General features: G+C 39.0%; 1 protein-coding gene across 4 annotated transcripts in view; it reads left to right on the top strand.

Moving 5' to 3' along the window:
• The window catches only part of Vps13b (vacuolar protein sorting 13 homolog B), a 641,091-nt gene that overhangs the window by 479,332 nt on the left and 138,543 nt on the right, over positions 1-23,216 (top strand). For 3 of the 4 annotated variants that reach the window (XM_060392854.1, XM_060392863.1, XM_060392849.1), the window contains one exon: positions 2,260-2,667. The exons of the other annotated variant lie outside the window; for it this stretch is intronic. In XM_060392854.1, coding sequence (XP_060248837.1) covers positions 2,260-2,667 — 408 coding nt within the window. The remainder of the gene's footprint in view (positions 1-2,259; positions 2,668-23,216) is intronic. 4 annotated transcript variants of the gene reach the window in all.

Raw genomic sequence — 23,216 nt, 5'->3', positions numbered from 1 at the left:
CCAATTCTCATGTCTACCTTTCATTGACATTATGCCTATCTGCAATCAGAGAAAAATGGATTCTTTTCATTTACCAGTTGGCTTGGAGGGCCTATCTGGGCAACCTCCTGGATAAGTGACTACGTTATTACTACAGGTACAGAATAAGAACTTTTAACTTCAGATTTTTAATATGAAGTGGCAGGGGTGGGAGGACATGGGCACACAACTTATCTACTTTAATTGCATTTGCTCTCGCTATTGCAATCATCCGCTAAGAATGTTCTCTGATTCTTATATTTTTGCTTGTGAGCCTAGCCTTTAATTGGCTGAGCCATCTCTCCAGCCCTGTTCTCTGATTCTTAATTGTGATAAAAGTCAGTGTTACTTGCTGTGAGGCCACAGTATCTGGAGGCACATATAAAGGACTATGTGGACAGAGCAGTAAATGTGTGGGCCATTTGAACCATCTATTTTCTCCACAATATTTATCCTACTATTTTCTGTAGAATTCCAAAATTTGCAAATCAAAAATCAGCAGCATAGTTACTGATTAACTAAGTACCCACATGCAGAATGAAGTCGGCCCTCCCTCACACAAGACACAAAGATTAATCCATGGAAGATCGTTGACCTAAGTATAAGAGGGAAAATTGTAAACCAGTTAAAAATAATCAAATATATATAAACTATAGGTGCTCTTGGGTTAAGCAAATAAGCAAAATAATGGATGTGTTAGACTCTACAAGAATTAAAATACTCAGTTTTGAAAACCTGAAAACACTATGCTAAAAGTTAGTCAAAATAAAGTAAAAGGACAATCTGACTGAATGGAATAAAATATTTAAAAACCATGTGTCTTGTGATAGGAACTTTAAAGAAAAGCCTTCAATTTATAAAATTGCGGTTAAAATGAACAGAGTCGAGGTGGGAGATGGGTCATTGGGTAAACCACTTACCCAATGGAATGAGAACCTGCATTCCAATCCCTAGAGCTCACATGAAGCCATACAGAGTATCACAGGTCTGCAATCCTGGTGCTCATCCAGCACTAGGAGATGTCTACCAACTCAGGAAATACTCTGTGAGCTGTGCAAGCTTTTTTATGGCAGACAATGTTCTCTGATCTCCACCATAAGCCATGGTATCTCTGTCCTTCTGCACTCATATGTGTGCCTCTCTCTCTCTCTCTCTCTCACACACACACACACACACACACACATATACAAAATGAACAGTGTAAATATCCATTTTTCAAGCATTTATACAAAATAGACAAGAAGTATATGAGAGAGCATGCAACAAATTGGTCATTAGGATAATCTAATCAAGGGCAATCAGAATTGACATGGATGCACCTTAAGCATTTATTGATATACAAAGGAAATGAGGCACAAAAAAATCAAATGTTTTATGATTCTGTTTATATACTATGTCTCTAATCAGCAAGTATGCAAAGACAGAACTTGGTGATTTTCTTAGGCTAGAAATGGGAGGTAAAATAATATGACTGCTGAGAGCTCTACATGACAGAATGAGAGTGTGTGTGTGTGTGTGTGTCTGTCTGTCTGTCTGTCTGTCTGTGATGAGAGTAATGTTATCCCAATAAGGTGTTTAAAAAATAATTCTTGGACTTGTGAGATGGCACACCTGAAAAAGATGAGTTGCACAGGACACTTGGATCTAATTCCTTGCTAGATTATGCAAGGAGAGATAAGATGGAAACAGAAATAAGGCCAGTTTGATGACATCTGCCATGATGCATGTAAATGGAACTATAGATTTTAAGAAATTTCTATTTCATTTATTTTAATGATATACTTCAGTGTTTATCAATGCAGATTATACAGCAAGTCACAGAGTCTCTTCTAGTTTTATAGCAGTTCTTAAAGGAAAAATTAACACTTCTGCATAAACTTAGCAAGAGAAGGGTAAGGGAGGCAACTTGGTTAGTAGGTCTGTGATTTTTAGGATTGACATTTTGTCTTACACTATTCTGATCCTATGAGGAGTTCTGTTTCCTTAGGAAAACAAATGCCAGTTTCAGATTGATACAGAACTGGAAAGCCTCCTTCAGTTTGCTATAGAGCCTGGGGACAGAAGTAGAAATGACCTGGCCAACTGTGGGCTTTGCATGAGTAGCCAGAGCATAGGCAGTGACACAGCTCAGCATATGTTCCTGCAGTCAGCTGTGGAAGAGGCTACAGTCAAAGAAATGCAGTGCTTTGGCACTTTGAGTAGTGAAAGCTCCAGTGACCCTCTGCTTCTTTCTTTTTATAGCTGACATCAACTTGGATGTATCAAAGCCTTTGAAAGCAAACTTAAGTTTTACCAAACTGGATCAAATAAATCATTTTTTAAAGAAGATAAAAAAGGCACATAGCTTTGCACAGAGCAAAGAGCCCTCCACCCTGTCAGACTCTATACTGAATAAGGATGAGCCTCCCATCTCCAAATGTTACCGTGGAAAGTTGTCTAAGCCCAAAGTTCACTGTGATGGAGTGCAGAAGACTTCACTTCAAGAAAACATGTGGAGAGCCATTTCTTTCTTTCAAAAAGTTTCTGTCCATACTACCCAAATTGTGGTCCTCATGGAAACTGTCCCACATCCTCATAAGCCGTGTGTGTTAGCATCATTATCAAACCTCAATGGAAGCCTTAGTGCCAAAGCAGCACAAAAAGTACCTGGTAAGTGACAGAAAAAGAAGAGGGTGGGATGGAGGGAGGATAAGAGGATGAGAAAATATCCTTTGTTAGCATTTGAAAGTGCAGCATTTTAAAGACTTACGTTGTGTAGAAATAGAAGTTTTAGAGGCATTAGAGATGGGAACATTTCTAGCTTGTGACCTTATTGCAGAGATGCTGGTTTGGCTTGGCTTGGCTTGGCTTGGCTTGGTTTGGTTTGGTTTGGTTTGGTTTGGTTTGGTTTGGTTTGGTTTGGTTTGGTTTGGGGTTGCTGTCATTTTGTTTCGGTTACTTGTCTGTTTTAAGAAATCTTGTGAGCCCTGGGTATTTCCAGGCGTAAACTGCTCCTATCCACCTCTTTGGAACTGTTCATTCCTAACTTCCTTTTAGATGAAATGGCTTTGATGGAACAACAGTGAATCAAGTTTTTGAAGCTTTAAAACAGCACTTTTCACAGTGCAGTGTGTAGAACAAACACATCAGATCATCTTGAGACAGCTAGACCATTCTGGAAATGCTAGATCAACCTAGCCTACTGAATCAAAATCTCTGGGCACAGAGCCCGGTAGTCTGTACCTTGCTCAGCCTGCAGGTGATTCTAATGCAGGACATTGCATCACTGGGAATAGTTTACTTTACAAAGAAAAATTGCCATGATGGCAGATATGCTCCAGATATGACAAACTGTCAAGCCAAAGCTCAAGTCTGTGAGAACGCCACTGACACATTTTTTTCAGGCAGCAATACCTGTCCAGGGAAAGGCTGTGCTTCTGTGCACAGCCCATCAAAACGCCTGACCTGCTGAAAACTGTAGAGGGGCAAGGAGCTAACTGGTTATGATGTCTCCATTTTTCTCTTCTACTATGATGTGCTTTTCCACACTGAATGAGAAAGGGTGGGCACAAGGTTTGTGAGGAGGAAAGTCAACACAGGCAGGAAGTAACCATTTCACAGAAACTGCTACTTTGAAGCTGAGAACAAAGTGCCAGAAGTATCACTGGAGCAGCAGTCAGCCATGTCCTTTTCCATGGCCCTGTGTGGAGGAGGGTTGTGGCTGATTGTGTGCTAGATATGTCATTCCTTAAACTGTGTACCAAAAAGTAATTAAATGACAGCTGGAGACTAATTTAGTTCTAGAGAGCCAGTTTTGAGCACAGAGATTTTTTGTTTTAACTTTTATAGTTGAGTTGTAATAATTTTAGGCCAAAACATAGATGATTTCTTTCTTCCTCACTGAAATATTTGTAACCAAGCCAGCTAAAAGCTCTTTGCTTTTTTTCTTTTGATGTTTTTAAAGTTAGAAATGAAAAATAGAGGCTTTGGGGGACATGAAAAATTCTCAAACCCTGGATACTATAGTGTCAAGTCCCCGGTGCCCATCCTCACACCTTTCTAAATGCTGGCCCTTAGTGGTGGCAGGAAAAGGTTAAGACCAAACATGAAGAATTGTAAATACATTGTATTCAGCTGTATGTATGCAGGCCTTGCTCTTTTTTCATCCTCAGTTCCTCAACTCGTTTGCTACTTTTAAAGGTATTTTGATCACTTTTAAAGGTATTTATCCTTCATAATTGTTTTCTTTATAATACAATTAAAAACTTTTCTATTTAGCCATAAAAGTGATTTTTTTTTTTAATTTTCCCTTTTATTCTAGGAAAACAACATAACCTTCTTTTATAACTCTGTTCTTTTATCTTGTTAAACACAAAAATAGAAATTCCCACCTTGGCTAAAACATTCTTGGTATAGCTCTACTCGGCAGTGTCCAGCAAACATTTTAAAATAGTTTTTTGTGTGTGTCACATCAAATCTAAACTGAAGTTCGTAAATTTAATTGAAATAAATTATTATTGTGAAACTATAACAAAATTTAGTCACCAAAATGCATTGTATGCAAGTGGATAAGATTGGAGCAGATTCTAGTTGTTACTAAAGGCTAACATCTGGGAAATAATAATCGAGAGATTAGGGCATAGCTCTTTTTGGTTTTATTTTTAGTAGTGGAAGATAAGATTTCTTTCTGGAGTGCAGGCTGCCCTGGAACTCATCTTGAAGCCAGGCTAACCCTAAGCATGGCCTTCATACCAGAATCACTACATACTTTAAAAAATAGTTGGAACTATATTTAAAAGGAAATAATAATTTAAGCATTTAACATTAATTTCATTATGCACTTGATTGCCTTTAAACTGCATGTTTTGTAGTTTATTTGAAATACATACAAATATGTGTATTTTGATATAGATTGAGTTTGCTTGTTTGTTTGGTTTTGGTTTTGGCTTGTTTTGAGACAGGATCTGTTCAACCTACATGGAAGTAATGGCAAAATTCATCCCACCCTCATCCCTATAGCTCACTACCCAGGAGCCAGGAAGAAGTAAAATATATTACCTACCTTCCTTGTCATTTACCAAGGCTTTCCTCACTGAGGATGTTCCTTGCCTTCAAAGCTCATCTTGTCAAGGTTCAAACATGCAAAAAACTTCAGCAATAGTTTTCCAACAGCACTTACTATGTTTTGCATGACATAATATTCTACATGAAATCACTTACTATGTTTTGCATGACATAATACTCTACATGAAATAATTATGGTTATGGTTCATTTATTTGTATGCCCTATCTACACAAATATATCTTACATATTACAAGAGCAAAGTCTATCATCTTTCATCCCTGCACTATCAGTATGGGATGTAGCCATCTTTCAATAAGTTATAATGGATTAATTAATAGCAGGAAGGAAGTGAGTAGGGAATAAGAGAGAGGTAGGGGGCAGAGGGAGGGACCTCAGTGACAAAAGAGAAGGTAAGATTCCAAACTCACTGCACCACGGGGTACAATGTTGGTCATCAGATGCTTGCAGAGGAAAGAGGGAGATGCTGGTCAAAAAGTAAGAAACTTCACTGAGATAGAAATAAGGAATTCTCAAGGTTCATTGCACGATGTTATAGTTCACAATAATACACCGTGTATTTTTTTTTCTTAAAAGGAATGTCTATATTAAACCTCTTCAATTTCACAGTTCCTGTGTATTATCTTTTTCTGGTAGAAAGCCTAATAATATAGGAAGTAAATTTATGTTAGAATAGTAATAAGAATATCTAAGAAAAAGGCCATACCTGAGATATATTTTGTAAGAAATAACACACTTACATAAAAGGCTGTAAGAAAACAGAATAACCAAGCTAGCTATGGCATGTTATGTCTATAATCCCCCTGGAGGCTGAGGCAGGAGGATTGTGATTTTGAGGCCAGCCTGGGTTGTCTAGCAAGACTCTATATCAAAATACTGAAAAAATGAAGGAGAAAAAATTAGAAAGGAAAAAAACACTTAAAAGTTCATTCCTAGATTTGTAAGCCTTACAAAATTTGGAAATGATGGCTCTGGAGGAAGCAAAGAGCTTATTCAAGCCCTACAGTACCATGACTATTTCAGTTTTCATTTGAGTGTCTGTTTGGGAACAACAGTTCCCTTTTGTCTAAAGTATAAACTAGTAAAATTGAAGTATCCATACTTCAACTGTGAACTACCAACCTCGTTTTCTGAAAAAAAAAATCTTTATTATGAGTTTTAAATACATGTTTAAAAAGTATTTTTTACATTGTATAATCCTAAATCAAGGAAATTATTGCTCATAATATCACAACTGTAAAATTGCATGTGTTGTGCTCAATAAAAGACTAATCACACTAAAAAAAAAATGAGACAGGGTCTGGCTGTCTTGAAAATCGCTATGTAGACCAGGGTGGCCTCAAATTTAGAGATCTGCCTGCCTCTGTTTCCTAGGTGCTGGGTTTAAAGGCATGCCATCAACCTGACAATTTGGTACAGTTTTGATAAGTGGTAAAAATTTCAAAGTCTCATATGTACATATATATACACAGAGCCTACCAGTAGTCATATTTCTTTTTGTACTTTTCAAGTAGTGGTATTCTGTGTTCAACTCAGTTTTTATGGTATATCTTTGAGCTCAAAGGAATTAATGTCAGATTTTTATAGGTTAACTCTAATGCAGAAATACTTAACTGAGTCTTTGATTTTACAGTTTCTGTAACTATTGTGAGCATCTGTAGCAGCTGCACTTCTCAAATTATTTGCTGAACCAAATTGAGCACAGTGACAAAGTAGTCATCTCAGACACACTATTAAACAGTGAGAGGAGCGGCACGGCACATAGCACAGCATCTGCTGTGCACATGGCACCCTATAGAAGGACGCAAGAGAAAATAATTGTCAAAATTTTCATTAAAACCTCAGCAACTCACACTTGTTTATCTGAATCTGCATAGCTCCCCAAAAAGACAACACACTTGGGGTTTCTTTGGATCTTGCTCACTTTCTCTTTGATCCTTTTTGATGTGCTTTAATAAACACAGTCAAAAACACTGTGCAAGAACATCATGGAAAAAACTACAAAGGACCAGTCCCAACAGCAGAGCCCTGCTAATCCCTAACTTACTCAGGCTATTTTTGGAGAAATATTTTTTTTAACACTCTTTATGTGACAATGTTATATAAACAAGGAAAAGCAGTCCTTTCCACATGAATTTTAATTTAAGAGCTGAAATAAATTTGTAATTCTAGAGGAATCCTATGTACTAAGTAATTCTTAGAGAAACACCATTGGGAATGTGCTGCAGGCATGTTCCCTCACGTGTCAAGGGGATAAAAAAATGAGTTTGCCTGATGATTATATTTGCTTATCATCTAAGCTGTTAGAATTCATGGAAAGTCCACGGGGAAAGGGAATAATAAAAGCATGGAAGAAAAAATTATATTTTCCCCCAAATATTGTCACTATATTTGTGTGATCTGGAGGGCTTTTATATTAATTTACTCATTTTAAAAATGAAACAGTACAAATTATTTACCGAACTTGTTAAAAGAATTTCCATCTTTATTTTATAGAACAAAGTTTCTGCTTAAGATAGATAGCAGATAGACAGATAAAGTAAGTCCTCCGGTTCTCCTCACACCCCTGTACTGGTTTGGAGTCCTGCTCTCTGAGTGTCTCCAGGGTCTTGAGTCTTTCTGTCACTCCGCTCTGCGGATGCCTGTGCAGCCATGACTCATGGAAGTCACTCTCCTCTCTGCTAGAATATGCATATTCTCCATGTGTGTTGATGAAGTCGCCCTCACTTTCTGACTGTAGGTGTGATCCTTGTATTCTTTTTAGTTGGTATGTTATATCACAGGAAATCTCACGAGGGCTTTACCAGTAACAAGAATCTCAGTTAGAAATTATATCTTATACTCTGAAATATTTTAAGGCCAGTGGTATTTCTTTGTTATCTGTTGAATCTAACTTACTGTAGAATATGTTCTTTAAAAAGTTGCCACTTCCACCAACATAGGCACACAGTGCGATCCCTTTTTGCTGTTTGAAGCATGTCATTTTGGAGACACGCAAAGTATGTAGTTATAAATTCTGAATTGGCAGTAAGTCTCTTTCCACAGGAGGGTGGGGATTGAGCTCACACTCTAGCTCCCCTGTCAGAGTAATTTATGGCTCTATTAGGATGGCACGCCTTAGATTTCTGCAAACAATAGTACACAGCTGAGAGCTGCAAAATCCCTGGACATGAGGTTGCCTTGCTCTTTCTCAGGGGCAATTAAATTGTCAGTCTCCATATAGACAAGAAAAGGGAAACACGACATGAAGAGCTTGATGACACAAAGGAAGAGAACCTGGTAAAGACATTTGGTTGGCATTTACAACTGGAAAACCAGTGACATGATTCCGACCACTGACACATTGAGGACTTTTCTCCCATGCAGGAAGCTGTGAGTTGAGCTCATTGTCAAAGGAATAGTGGTTTAAATCACTCTCCCTGCCCTTGCTGTACTTAGCTTTGTATATAAACAAAATAAGATAGAGAAAGGAACTGTAGCCGTTCTTTTCCATATAGAATGCCTCCCATCATGTCCAACACATTCAGGACCAGCAAAATATTAACCTAACACTCTCTTCATGCACTGAAAGTGAAGCCAGGTCATTAATTGATACAAAGTGGACTCCCACTTTTTCTGCTGTGCTTAGATACCCTGAAGGGAGTCTGTAAGGCATCTTAATAGCCTTTGGATGTCTCACAGAGGCACATTAGCCTGATGGAATAAAGCATTAAATTAGATATGACTATCTCAAATCCTGTGTTGGAGTAGTGAGCCATTTTTAGCACTCCAAAGACCCTTGCTAGTTTCAGAAAGAAGCGCATCTTTTTCCAGAGAAATGAATTTCTCGCAAGTAAAAGACAGAGGACAAACTAAAAATCCACTGCAAATGCAAGTATAAATATAACTACTTAACAGTTATACAAACCACCAAAAATCCTTAATGAATACTGGGTGTGGGCATCAAGGTCCTGTCATTTTTGATACTTTGTCCCGAGTAGCATACACCCAGCAGTCAAGAAAAAGTGGAATGCTTGCTGGTCTGTAACATATGGGATTTTCTTTGTCATTTTGGAGTACCTGGCAAGCACAAAAGAAAGAGTAAAGGGGGATTATCTTGACAATGAATTGAGTTACCGAATCTTGTGATAATGAAAAGCAGAAGAATTCTAATGCCTTTCTATAGTCCCTGAAGTAGAGATACGTTTATGGTTTTGCAGAAGTAAAACGTAGGCAGGCAGAACAGATGGTCTAGAGTCAGTGAAACATAATACCTCCCTGTCCCTAGACTGAGCACCACTATTAATCCCAGGCAGATTCCCTTCTATTACTCTATAAGTTTCAAAGTCGCTACTGATCAGCTGGCATTGTCTCTTTTTCACCCTGAAGTTACTCATACAGTACTTATTTTTTTATGTGAGTATAGTTTTCTGCACATTCTGGTCAACAATTGAGGCATTCCCCCAAAGTAGGAGGTTCTCTACTTGAAAATTAAGTTAAAGCTATTAAAAATATTATAATTTCTCTCCCAAATAATGCTTTGTATTATTTCTCTAATATGGGAAAAAATAAAACATAGTTATGTGAGACCCAACATTTAAATGTTTTCTGCTGTGATTGTTATAATGTGTAAGTAGATAAACTATTAGACAATAACGAACAGTGTCAATCCTTAAGAAAGGTTGTTTTATATTTTATGTAGTATATGTATGATGTGGGCTATGGATGTGTGTACATGCCACAACATATATGTGAAAGCCAGAAGACAATTCTATAGACTTAGCTCTAATGTTCCCTCATTAAAAATGAGTTCTGGTGATCTGAGTCAAATTGTCAGCAAATGCCATTACCCACTTGCCATCTCACCAGCCCAGAATATTTAATATTTGAAAAACTAGTTGATTTTTGCTATTTGGACATGTTTATACAGAAGTCATTTATTTTGTTGAAACAATTATGTCCCTGCAATGTCTCTTTGATTTTTGTGATATGTATTTGTTCTCTGATAAAGAGCTATGTCTACAAAATGTTTATCATTTGTCAGGGACCTTTTGTGCTTTAGTGATGATGTGGTCCCCAAATCTACCCTACAATAATTGTTTAAAATTCAGAGCATCGTAACTTCAGAGAAATAGAAGGTAACCACTGCGTTGAATCTCTAATATATTCATTTCAAGGCTGCATGCAAAATGCAAACTTTGTAATGAGCCACAGAGCAGGGGCTATTAGGGCAGTCTCTGTGAATTGGTGAACATGATGTACCTGCCCAGCCTTTCTACAGGGAGATGAGCTCACGTCAGAAAGATAACCATCTCTGACTTTTTCTTCTGATTCATCACTGACATGAACTCCATTTGAACCTTGTTAGACAAAAAACAAGCAGAATTCCTGGCCCAAACTATAAAATATAATTAAGCCCTTTGAAACGATGTGTAAAAGAACATTGCTGTACCCCCACTTATAACCACTACCACCACCACAACCAATAAAGTTAAATCAAGCACTGCCTGTGATAGATTAAAATAATAAATGTTCCTGGATTTCAGTGTTTGAAGTGCTTGAAGAAAACAGGCTTCCAGCAGCCTGAGCAGCTGAATGCAGGAAAGACATTTATTAATGACGAGTTTAAGGATGTGGCCTGTTTAATATCATTGCTCTCTGTTCCCCGTGTGTTACACATTTCTTATATTTTTCCACAGCCCACGTGTGTCTATATAATAGTGAAAGCTTTTTTTAGCAAAAGAATTGTTAATTATATAAATACAGTTCTCTTAGAAAATCTTCATAAGACTTCCTCTCTGATAAGAAACACTTTGCCATCATTATCATGTCCTGTGTAAATCTACATTCAAACCTTGTCTTACCTGTATTAGCTTATTTCTTGCTATCAAATTTTGTTACCAAATTCTGAATTTAATCTAATTTCTTTGCCAGAATGCTTTTAGCCTCAAATGATATATTTACACCATAGTTCATAATAGCAACAACTTGCCTGTTCTATATGATGCCAAGGTGTGGTGAAACAGAGGTTTCTGTTTCAATTTCTCTAGATTGGGTTGCATCTGGATAAAAACAGACTTCACGCATAATCACATTAAAACAGTGTATTTTGGAGAGAAGAAAGGGTGCCTTTAAGACAACAAAATTGGGGCTGGAGAGATGGCTCAGTGGTTAAGAGCACTGTCTGCTCTTCCGAAGGTCATGAATTCAATTCCCGGCAACCACATGGTGGCTCACAACCATCTTTAATGTGAACTGATTTCTTCTTCTGGCAGATGTAAATGCAGATAGAACACTCATATATATATTATATATATAATATTTCTTTAAAAAAAAAGACAATAAAATTGCTGTCAGGTGACATGAAGCTATTGCACAGAAGGTTACTGTGGAAGAAAGGTCCCTGCCCCGGTGATTAAGTACTGGGGGCCTTTTCCTAGCAGCCCTTCCTTATGTCCTGATGATGGCTCAGGTTAGTCTAGTGTTCTGTGAAATGGGGGTGTGTTAAAAGTCCCAGATTATAGGAAACTAGAAGGCTACAAGTAAATTCACCCTCTCCATGCAGTTGTTTTTGTGACAGTATTCAGTTCCACCTGAGGCCACAGCAAATTGCCCTCTTATCCACATAAGCGAACAGGCTGTATGCTAGAACGATTATTGGCAAAAACAAACCTGGCAGGAATGAATGAATTAAAATATATGAGATACTCTTTTATACCCTGGCTGGTCCCCTAGACCTGGTGGTTATATTAGCGCAACATGCTGAGGTTGTGCAAGAGAACTGGGACAGGAAAGCATTTATTTGCAATGCTGCTACCACTTGCAAAATGAAATCGCAGTGACCTATTTAAGAACAGCGTTTTTGTAAAGCAGCAGAGTACTTACAGCCTATTGACAGAATCTATTTGCCTGCTACCATTTGGCCTCTCTCTCTGTCTCTGATCTTCTCTCCCTCTGTCAAAAAAAACTATGTCACTTGAATTGTGAAGCCATCGATCATTAAATGTTTGAGCTAAAAATTATTTGTAAAGATATACTTTTCTTTATCAAGAAGCCTTTTGACTTTTCCTTCCATAAACTCTATGATCCAAACATTTAATATCTACTAGATAGGGAGTGATACCATCTTGATAGAATAGTAATTACAAATAAAAATGTTAGTGGGTCTCCACAGCCCTGGTTTCAGATTCCTGTCTTGTAGGTTATTTGAAACATTAAAATGATCTCATGAACTGCTAGTTACTATGTGCTGCTAAATGTCAAGGAAGTCTGGGATTAAGCCAAGTGAGCTAATCTTAACTGCCTCCTTGGGTTAAGCCTGAAAAGGCGGAGGTTTGCCCAAGGTCATGTTGGGGTAGAATAAATTTTCATGGCCTCTGTTTTTTCTGCTGTGTATGACTTTTATTATGGAGACCAAGACTAGTTTCTAAGGCACCACAAGTCATTTTGCTTTCAACATTAAGTTTATATCCAATCTTCATCCATATGACTGACTATAGAAATAACTTCAGCAGGCATGACAGCACATACCTGTAAACCTAGCACTTGAAGGATGAGGCGTGGGGATCTGGGTGGTCAAACCCAAACAAAAAGAAAAAGAAATAAAAATGATCAAAAAATGGACTCAACACAACTTTCTTCATGGAAATTAGCTACTGTGTTCATCTAAAAAACTTTAAAGTACCTTTACCATCCTTCCTAAGAAGGCTGTCGTTTATTCTTCAGTATGTAGTCAGATGTGCCAGTCTGCTTTCTTAAAACATGACCACATGAACCAATCAAATTTTACTTTTCTAATAAATTCCTTCAGTGCTTAGACAGCAAGCATGGTGGCAGATTGGAGGGTATAAAGTAATGTTGCATCACTTTATGGTATTTTAATTTTAATTTTCCAAGATCCAAGAATTTCAAAACACTTCACAAATATTCCTTTCCTAGATAAAGGCCAAGTATGAGCAGCCAATGTAGAAGATGTTTCTTCTTTAATGAGAAATTCTTTTTTTTTTAACTTTTTATTGATTCTTTGTGAATTTCACATCATGTACCCCAACCCCAGTCATCCTCATGTCCCTCCATAGCCACATTCTGCCCTTTCAACCCTCACCCCCACAAAAGGAAACAGAGCAAGCCCTCCCCACCCCCACCCCCAAAAAAATCACCTCACCATGGAAGCTAGGTTTATCACACAGTATACCTTTTGTCCACACTTCTTCGCTTGCAAATGTTCACTGCCGTGAGTCCTTGGTTTGGTATGAGGCCTCTGGTTTCTGCTACATCATCAATATTGGAACTTCTCTGAGATCCCTCTTGGATATCCAGTTGTTGCCCTATGTCATGGAGATCCTGCAGCTTTGGTTCTGCAGGACTGGCCCCTTTGAGCACTCCAACAGTTCATAAGTGGATTCAGTGTTGGGTTGGACCAACTCAAAGTCCTGGATCTGGGACTTGTTGGTAGCTGAGTTGTTTAGCTGCCAGCTCTCCTGAGCCTGTGCCTTCAGGACCAGCCATCAGGATCTTTGACCAAGTGAGGGCTGGGGCCAGCTCCCCAACCCTGTCCAGGTGGTGGTGGGGTAAGCTCTCCCATCTGCTACAGGCAGCAGGCTTTGAGGAGCTGAGTAAACTCTCTATAAGCCAGGCCACCAAGTAGCTAGCTCTCTGCTTCTCATATCCTTGGGGCTAGGGCCAGCTCACCCACTTGCTGCAGGTGGAAAGGCAGGGTTATAGGGGAGTATATCTCTCCTTCCTCCATACTACCACATTGCAGACAGAGGCAGGGCCAACTCTCCCATTGTTCTCTCCCCCACCCATTAGAGCCAGCTCTAAATGTGCTGACCAGGTGAAGGTTGGAGCCATTTCTCCCACACTCACTCCTGGACCAATGCCACCAGAGCCAGTTCTCCCATGCTGCCAAGGTAAGGAGCAGGACCAACTCTCTTACTGCAAGCAAGGGATGTGGCCAGCTCTGCACTCTGCTTGGACATCAGCATGGCCTCAGGCCTAGACCACGGAAATCTGGGTGGCCTTCTATAGCAACATGGACCACAGCCATTAGCACTGGCCCTCAGAGGCAGCCCAGGCCCAGATATCACCTTGGGTAGTTTCACAGGCTCCTCATGTCTGCCTGTTTCTCACTACCATAGCTCCTCTAGTTCCACCCCTCTCCTCAGTGCATGAAGACTTGGCTTTGCTTTCTCTCCATATTGCTCATTGTAGTTTCCCTGGGCAGGTACTTGTGTATCTCTAAATTCTCCTTTTATATAGAAAGGAGAAAAGAAAAACTTCCTCTTCTAACTTATTTTCCTGGTTTCTTATATTCAGAAGATAGGGCTTAAATTAAAGCCGGGATCCTGACTTTTACTCTATAATGAGGAATGGGTAAGAAGTCTTGGGGATTTAAGTTCTTTTTTTTTTTTAATTTTAATTTTATTTTATGTTTATTTACACTTTATTTACTTTGTATCCCCCCTCTAGTTCCCTCCCTCCTCCCCTCCCAGTCCTTCCCTTCCTCCCTCTTCTCCACGCATGCCCGTCCCCAAGTCCACTGGTAGGAGAGGGTTTCTTTTTCTTCCTTCTGATCCTAGTCTGTTAGGTCTCATCAGGAGTGGCTACATTGTCTTGCTCTGTGGCCTGTTATTTTTGATACAAGAAATTAAAAGGATCCCTTGGAAAAGGGCCACTGAACTGGGCTCTCGCTTCCTGTTATTTTGTTCTGGGCACCATTATCTTTTATTCACTGAACAATGGGTAGTTCCTTGTTTTTTTTATATTATTGTGTATTTTCATTTATGATATTAATAGGCATAAAGCATTTATATAAGCTTATTACAAAATTGAATATAACTAGGATCTAATCAATTTACACATTCTGTTTGAGGATGGAAAACAAGGAGTTTTTGTTTTTGATACAACTAAGTCCTATATTTTATGTACTTCAAAATAATTTCTTAAAGGAACATGAAATGGAAAGATTTTGGTTTGGAGGTGTTTAGTCATATTTGGTGGATTATACTTCAAAGATTTTTGAGGCATCCTGATGTTTCACTGTTATGCAAATTTGCTTCTGGATGTTCCTAACATATGCTTGCTGATCTTTAGTAGCTCAAGATTACTTCCAGATGGATTAAAACAAAACAAAACAGCTACAACAACAAAAAACCCTACCTGGCTCTGCTTTGCTAGCTCCATGAATACTCTTATGAACAGTATTCAGGAGCTTGGAGAGGAAGGGTGACAGGCTGGCAGTATTTGTAAATGTTTTTCAAAACAAATGGTTTACATTTATTGGTCCTCTAAAGGAGTATCTTAAAGGTCATAAGACTGTTTATTCCTTGAATGTAGTTTTTATGCTCACTGAAAAGTATGTCAATATGCAAACAGAGCAAGATGCCCATTTATCACATCAGTTATTTCTGACATTATTCCTCAATGTTGTTACACCTCATTTACTCTGATTAAATGTCTGCCATTCTAAAACAAATTAAAACTATAAACACAGATTTTTGAAAGAGTTAGGTCAATTGGAAACTTGAACAGAAATATATTTCTCGAAAGGAATGGAGATAGAAGTTACACACTCAATCAGAATGACTTGATTACATGGTTACTGAAGGCAGCATTGGAACAGGAAAATCATTGACAGAGAAACTGATGGACTTGAAGAATGTCTTTGATTGCACCACTGTCAGTGTCCTAGTTCAGATTTACCCTGGGTTTGTAGACATTACGTGAAAGACAACTTTGTTGAAAGGCTAAATTTCAGAACTTGAAGTTTTAAAAATGATTCAATCAGTGGTATGTGGTAGCTTATGCCTTTAGTTTCAGTACTTGGAAGACAGAGGTGGATGAATTTTTGTGAGTTCAAAGCCAGCCTGATCCACTTAGTTTCTGGCCAGCCAAGGACTGCATAGTAAGACTGTCTCAAAAATTAAATGAAAAGGCTGGATCTCCAATTAAAGACATAATTTTAATATTTATTATTTTGAAGGCGTTAATAATCTTGTATCTTTCAGTTGAGAAATATTTTTATCTTAAAAAATATTTTCTTCTAACATTTGAAAATGTAAGAAACAAAATGTACAGAAAATGTGAAAGATAGCATTTCAAATGCCTGTGTGCTCCCTAGCTAGCAGGCATGTACACATGTTGTCCTACTTGCTATTAACACAGAAAGAACTCTATGCAATGGTCCAACCATATCCAGTGTCACAATCTTAAGAAGGTCACTGTGTAATTTCCATTTTGGACACTGTGTCCAACAGTGCAGAAGTCCACCAAGCAGAACAACATGTGCCTTAACTTACCTTCCTGTGATGGATTTGTGACAGTGGTTCTTTCTATCCCAAGAAAGCTATTCAATATGTTTCCTAATGACAAAAGCCAAAGTAAAGGGAGAATGTCACTTAGACTTATTCCTTAGAAAGGGGGAAGGAAAATGGATAACCTGTCATGAGTCCCAAAGATTGTGCTCATGTTTTATGACAAAAATATAAAGTTGGTCTACTCTCTCTTAGTGATTTTTGTGTGTGAAGTCATCACCACTCTTTGTTAATAAGAAATTGCCATGGTATTACAGGTCACATACACCAAGATTAAAACCATTCCACATTGGAGCTTTTTAAAGATGTGGCAGATGTACTGTTACCATTTATAGGCAGATGCTTGTGGGTGAGCCTGCATGCATTGTCACAGGGAACTCGGTCCCTCTCTGAGGCGCAGTCATGGTGAGTTGATGTGCTGAGAGTATGGCAGGCAGGGAAGACACAGGGAGTGAACTGAACTTGTCTCTAAGTCTCAATGGACTGTTCCTGTATTTTAGCTGTATGACAAGAACAAAAAAGGAAGGGACTGAGAAGGACCAAGCAGACCTTTGCATCTATGGGCCTTGCATTTTCCTGATGTGTTTTGGCATGCCTCTTTCTAGACTCTAGTAGCATGATCATGGTAATTTCTTCACTTGTGTATTTAATGTATTTTTTTTAATATTAGTCAAGTGTTTATTGTTATCATCTTGGAGTTTACTGAAGTATTTCTTCAATTCTTTAATCCCATGAAATCTTTGATAAAGTTTGTCATTCTTGTTTCAAATTCTGTGCTCTAGTGCTCATCTAAGTACTTCTAGTCGCACACACTTCTATAGGATTGGTGGGTTTGCTGGGAGACATGCTATACTGTTCATTCATGTCGATTTTACTATTTGACCTGGGCATGTGGTCCTGCAGCTGATGTGTCAATCTGGAATTCTCAGATTGGGCCAGCACAGGGGCTACATAAGCTGAACCAGGATGGGTAAAGCTGCTGGATGATTTGACTAATGGACTCCCAAATATGGGTCTGGACCTAGACTAATAGCTGTGGAGATGCCCATAGGCAGCAGTGGCAATGGATGGGGGCAGATGAGAAAGGAAAGAAGCAACTTACCAAGCAAAGGTAGGTAGGAACTAGGCATGTGGATGTGGAGATAGACTGAAGGAAATGAATTCCCCACTTGCTTGGCAAAGGTGATTCACAGGCAAGATTCATTCAAGGGCTGAGGGTCTGGTACTAGGTTTGTGGGTTTATAGATGGTGGAGGGTTTGAGACCAGGGTAATTCTCAGTGCCATTACTGCATTCAGTAAGCCACTGGCCAATGTTAATGAGGCTAACATTATATCTTAATACAGGTAAATGCAAAGTGTAAATGATTAGGAAAATAAGAGCAGAAGAGAGGGCAAGTTTGGGGGAGGGTTTAAAGAAACCAGAAAGAAGACAGATGAATAGCAACATTCTTAATTAGAATAAAAGAACTGATAGGACATAAAGTGGGTTTTTTTAAATGTCATGAATGATGGCATTTATAAGCTGTCAAGGAAGTGGTCTTCGGCAGTTTGTGTAGTTGGCACTATATAATGTTGTTAGCTTTAACCTCATAGTATTTCTGAGATCTCAGAGCCTGAGAGACTCTGTTGTGAAAGAAAATTCTAAGTGATTTTCTTTATCTTGGCATACTAAGTGGATGGTAGGTAACTGGTAAATGTCAGTTCAATAATAAATGTCCAGAGTCCTCACAAATTGGTCACAGGAGTGGCACTTTTCTGAGAATTTGAACTTGGCTATATGGACACTCTGTCAAAACAAAGAAATTACCATTAAGGCCATGGAAACAAGGTTCACTAAAATAGGAGGTGGGCACACGTGAATAGCAGACTAACACTCACCCAGTGCTGGGGAAATGAAAATTAAGGGGCTCCTGGTGCTTGGTGACCAGCCAGCCTAGCCTAATTGGATAGCTTCAGGTAAGAGACACTGTCTCACAAACCAAGGTAGATGGCCATCTTGAGGAAGAACATCTAAACTTTATCTCTGACCTCTCCATGCATGTGCACACATGAACAGACACATACACACACACACTAACACAGACATGAACACACAAAAGAAGAAGGTGACTCACCAGATTCAGGTAAGCACTGAAGGGGACAGCAATGAAATACAGGTACAACTGAGGCAGGGATTGACACAGCTGTTGCTAAATAGTCCAATGACAGTACAATGTGATGACTGAAAACTTGATCCATTTTATAGATTTTCTTGTTCTAAGAAGGAAGTTAAAAATAAAGAAAAGGAAATGACTAGAAACCAACTGGTGATGTTTAATTAGAGCAAGGGATACAGCTATCAGTTTATGGTTTTACTGCATTTACTGATAAATGCATACAGAAATAGATGTAAGTGTGTATACTTTGTTAGTATGCACACTTCTTATGGCTTGATCTGTACAGAGAAGATATGGTGGTTTGAATGCAAGTGGCCAAAATAGGCCCGTAATGAGTGGCACTGTTAGGAGGCGGGGCTTTGTGGGATGAAGTGTGTCACTTGGGGTGGGCTTTGAGATTTCAAATGCTTAAGCCAAGCCCAGTGTCACTCTCTCTTCTTGCTGCCTGACAATCCATATTTTGAACTCTCGGCTCCTTCTTCAGCGCCATGTCTGTCTGCACACAGCCATGCTTCCTGCCAAGATGATAATGGACTAAACCTATGAAACTGTAGGCCAGCGCCAATTAGATGTTTTTCTTATTAAGAGTCACCATGGTCATGGTGTCCCTTCCTAGCAGCAGCAACTGTAACTAACATAGAGAGCCAAGAAGAAATGAAATAGAAGTGGGTATTCCTGCCATCAAGATTTTGGCTTCTGGATATCATTCTTCAGTAAACAAGTCTCTGTGGAAAAGTGACTGATGTCAGATGAAAGATGGGGGAAATGTCTTGAGACTAGAAAGTAAAGAATGATAGGGGTAGATCAAAAAGACCAACTTAAAAGTATAATTTCCAGTGACTAAAGTTGGTTTAATTTTAGCAGCAAATAAGAATAAAACTGAATTTTTATTCATAAGGTGAGTATGTAGGATTCAATACTAATACAAATACAACTTGTGAAACAGAGTATTAAAAGCTGCCATTATCATACAACATAGCAATAATCCTTCTGAGTGCCAATGGTGAATGGGAACATTAGTGTGTGACAGTTAGATGAAAAGGTGTCTACGTAATCTCTGCAAATCTTCCTCCAAGGAGAAAAGGCTAACACTATAGTTTGTGGAAATTCTGGCTGACAAAGCCCTCAGAGTTCATAGCAGTGAAACAGAGGATCACATGTCTGTCACAGGATATTTGATCCCATTGTGAACCCCAAAATTGTGAACTGTAAAACTCTGTTTCTCTAAAGGTTTTATTTTTTAGAGCAAGTGCAGAAAGCCATATTAAGACTAAATTATTGGTAGTGAACTAATTTCACTTATGGTATTTAGCTTTTCATTTAATGCTTCTATTTTTAGGCCATCTGGAGAAGCACTAAACAGGGTTCTAAAGCCTTCTATTATGGTAGATCCCATCCGTAATGGTCTCTTAAAGGACTTCCCAGGTGACTTACTGAATCTGATGCCTTCTCAATTTGTCCACAGCTGGAGTGATCTCTGCCTGTGGAGTTGTGCCCCAAACTGGTTCCCAAAATGTTGTTTAAAGAAGGAAAATCACAACTGTTCTATTTTACCAGTAAAGCCAAATGATGGTTGAAAACCTGCTGGCTTAGAGAGGCAGAGAAAGTAACCAGCTGACCTTCCTTCTCAGCTCAGGTATAGGTGGAAAAACCCAAAAGGCTCACTAGCTCAACTGACAGCCCAGGATCAAAAAGCAAAAAAAAAAAAAAACCAGAGCTGAAGGCTTGCTAGTTCAGGGAGCTGAGGAGCTGACATCTAAGCCCCAGCCAGAGCTTGAGCTAATAGCCCTTTCTTCTTCTCCATGCTATTTTAAATGCCCCTTAACACGAAGTCCCACCTCCTCTTTAATCCCTGTCAGCTGGGTTCTTGCTCTGCCTCTTGATCTAGGGTTAACTTTATTAAACCCTGTGTACAGAAAATTCATGGATTAAAGGCATATGCTGGGGCTCAACCACACCCAAGAAACAAGGTTTTCAGTTCACAGTTTTGGGGTTCACAATGGGATTAGATATCCTGCGACAAATGTCCTGTGTGATGCCCCAAGGACATCATTTCTTTGGTTATCCTATGGGAAATGCCTAACTTCTTCTGCCACAGGAAAACAAGAGATAAGCTAAAATTGACAGATGTGCAATGGTAGAGATTCAGAGTCTTAAAGTCACAGAAAGCAGGGAAGCTGGACGATTTGTTACAGATGACATCTCATCTAGTTGAGATTGCAGGCCAGGAGAAAGACATCATGGGGGAAGAGGCAAATTTTAATTCTAGCTGGGTGATGTGGTACTTTTTTTTTTTTAAATCCAAGCACTTGAAAGGCAAGTTTCTTTGAGTTCAAAAGCAGCCTGATCTACAAAACAAGTTTCCAGGTCAGCCAGGGCTACATGGTGAGGCCCTGTATTATAAATAAATAGCTTGGCTGTGTGAAGGATGTATATTGTAATTATGTCTTTTTGAAGCTTTTACCATAGTCCTAAAATATTTCAAACATCTTGTTTGTTTGCTGAGTTGGATGAAGGCCTAAAAGAAGCAGCTTATCAAGGTTTTCCAATCATGTTCCTCTCTTACAGTGATGTAAAATGAGAAATGTCCTTCCTACCTAGCAAGTCAGCCATTTTGGGAGCAGATTCTCAACTGTCAAGTCCATTCTGTGTGACAGGTACTAAACAGCCTGTCTGTGCTCAGTTCTCCTCACTGAGTAACACGGTCCTTGTTTCCACTATGCTCAGTAGCAGGAGCGGAAATGTGATGCCCCTCCCCATTGGCACGTAGACTACTACAGCCTCTTTTCCATGATGACAGATATTGAAGGAAGAGAGAATGGAACTTGAAAGAATGAAAATGAAATTGACGACCTGGTAACATATCCAAAGCATCAAGAATCTTCAGAAAGAGACCAAAGGTTTTCAGTCTGAGTTTCTGAAAATAAAAACTTAGATATGAGAAGAAATTTAGGGATCCTTGGTACTAACACTGCTTGGGAACCAGTTGGACATTCACCTAAAGGCTCCTTCTAGATACATAGTTATGCCAGTGTAGGGTAGCAGAAAGAGGCAAAAATGGGGAAATTATGCATGGCATTCTCTTAATACTCATTTCTGTACTTCTATATTGCCTTTCTGATGTTATCTACATGATGGAGTATTACTCTGCAATGAAAAATAAGGAAATCATGAAATTTGCAGGTAAATGGTGGGACCTGGAAAGGATCATCCTGAGTGAGCTGTCCCAGAAGCAGAAAGACACACACGGTATATACTCACTCATATAGACATATAACATAGGATAAACCTACTAAAATCTGTACATCTAAAGAAACTAATCAAGAGAAGAAGGACCCTGACTAAAATGCTCAGTCCCCATCCTGAAAGGCAAAGAGGAAGGACATCAGAAGAAGAAGAAAACAGGAAACAACCTAGAAACCTGCCACAGAGGGCCTCTGAAAGACTCTGCCCTGCAGACTATCAAAGTAGACGCTGAGACTTATGGCCAACTGTTGGGCAGAGTGCATGGAATCTTATGTAAAAAGTGGGAAATAGGAAGAGCTTGAGAGGACAGGAACTCCACAAGGAGAGCTACAGAACCAGAAAATTTTAACACAGGGGTCTTCCCAAAGATTCATACTCCAAGTACCAGGCATGGAGATAACCTAGAACCCCTGCACAGATGTAGCCCATGGCAATTTAGTGTCCAAGTGGGTTCCATAGTAATGGGAAGAGGGACTGCCTCTGACATAATCTGATTGGCCTGCTCTTTGATCACCTCCCTCTGAGGGGAGAGCAGCCTTACCAGGCTACAGAAGATGACAATACAGCCACTCCTGATGTGATCTGATAGACTAAGATCAGAAGGAAGGAGAGGGGGATCTCCCCTATCAGTGGACTTGGGAAGGGGCATGCATGAAGAAGGGGGAGGGAGGGTGGACCTGGGACGGGAGGAGGGAGGGATTTATGGGGGGATACAAAGTGAGTAAAGTGTAATTAATAAAATAAAATAAAAATTAAAAAAATAGGGCTGGAGAGATGGCTCAGAGGTTAAGAGCACTGGCTGTTCTTCCAGAGGTCCTGAGTTCAGTTCCCAGCAGCCACATGGTGGCTTACACCACCAGTATGGGTGATGTGCAGGTGTACATGCAGGCAGAACAATGTATCCATAATAAATAAATAAATCTTAAAGATAAACAAACTAAAAACCTCAAGGTATTTGTGAAAAAGACATTTCAGTGGTACATGTTTTATTGAAAGATTTAAGAAATTGATTTCTCAACATGGTAACTTTTTAACAAACCATAGCCCTAATACTGTGAATCTGATGCCTTTTGTGGAGGATTTTAAAATGTGTCCCTTATTTCTTCACAGAACTGAAAAATCAGTGTGGATACTGTACTTTTAAACATGCATACACCCTGGGCCTAAGGTGTTTCTTAATCATCCATTTTTTTTGCAGGATCAGATAGCATTAGGAAAATAAGCCGTGTGAATTACAAATGTGGCCTGGTGAAATTCAATATTCACAGTGACAATTTAGAATATGAGTTTCTTGGGAGGAAATGAACTCACCACTTGAATTGTACATCTAAATATCTTAAAGTCTGCAATAGGCTTTTTAAAAGTTTTTGATCCACACTCTTACTTCGAGTTCAAAAGGAAACCTACATTTTTAAAGTGTATTCCTCTTTTGGGTGTAT

This window comes from Meriones unguiculatus, chromosome 1 (genome assembly GCF_030254825.1).
Source record: "Meriones unguiculatus strain TT.TT164.6M chromosome 1, Bangor_MerUng_6.1, whole genome shotgun sequence".
Classification (NCBI taxonomy): Eukaryota; Metazoa; Chordata; class Mammalia; order Rodentia; family Muridae; genus Meriones; species Meriones unguiculatus.
This window is presented reverse-complemented; position numbering and strand designations above follow the sequence as displayed.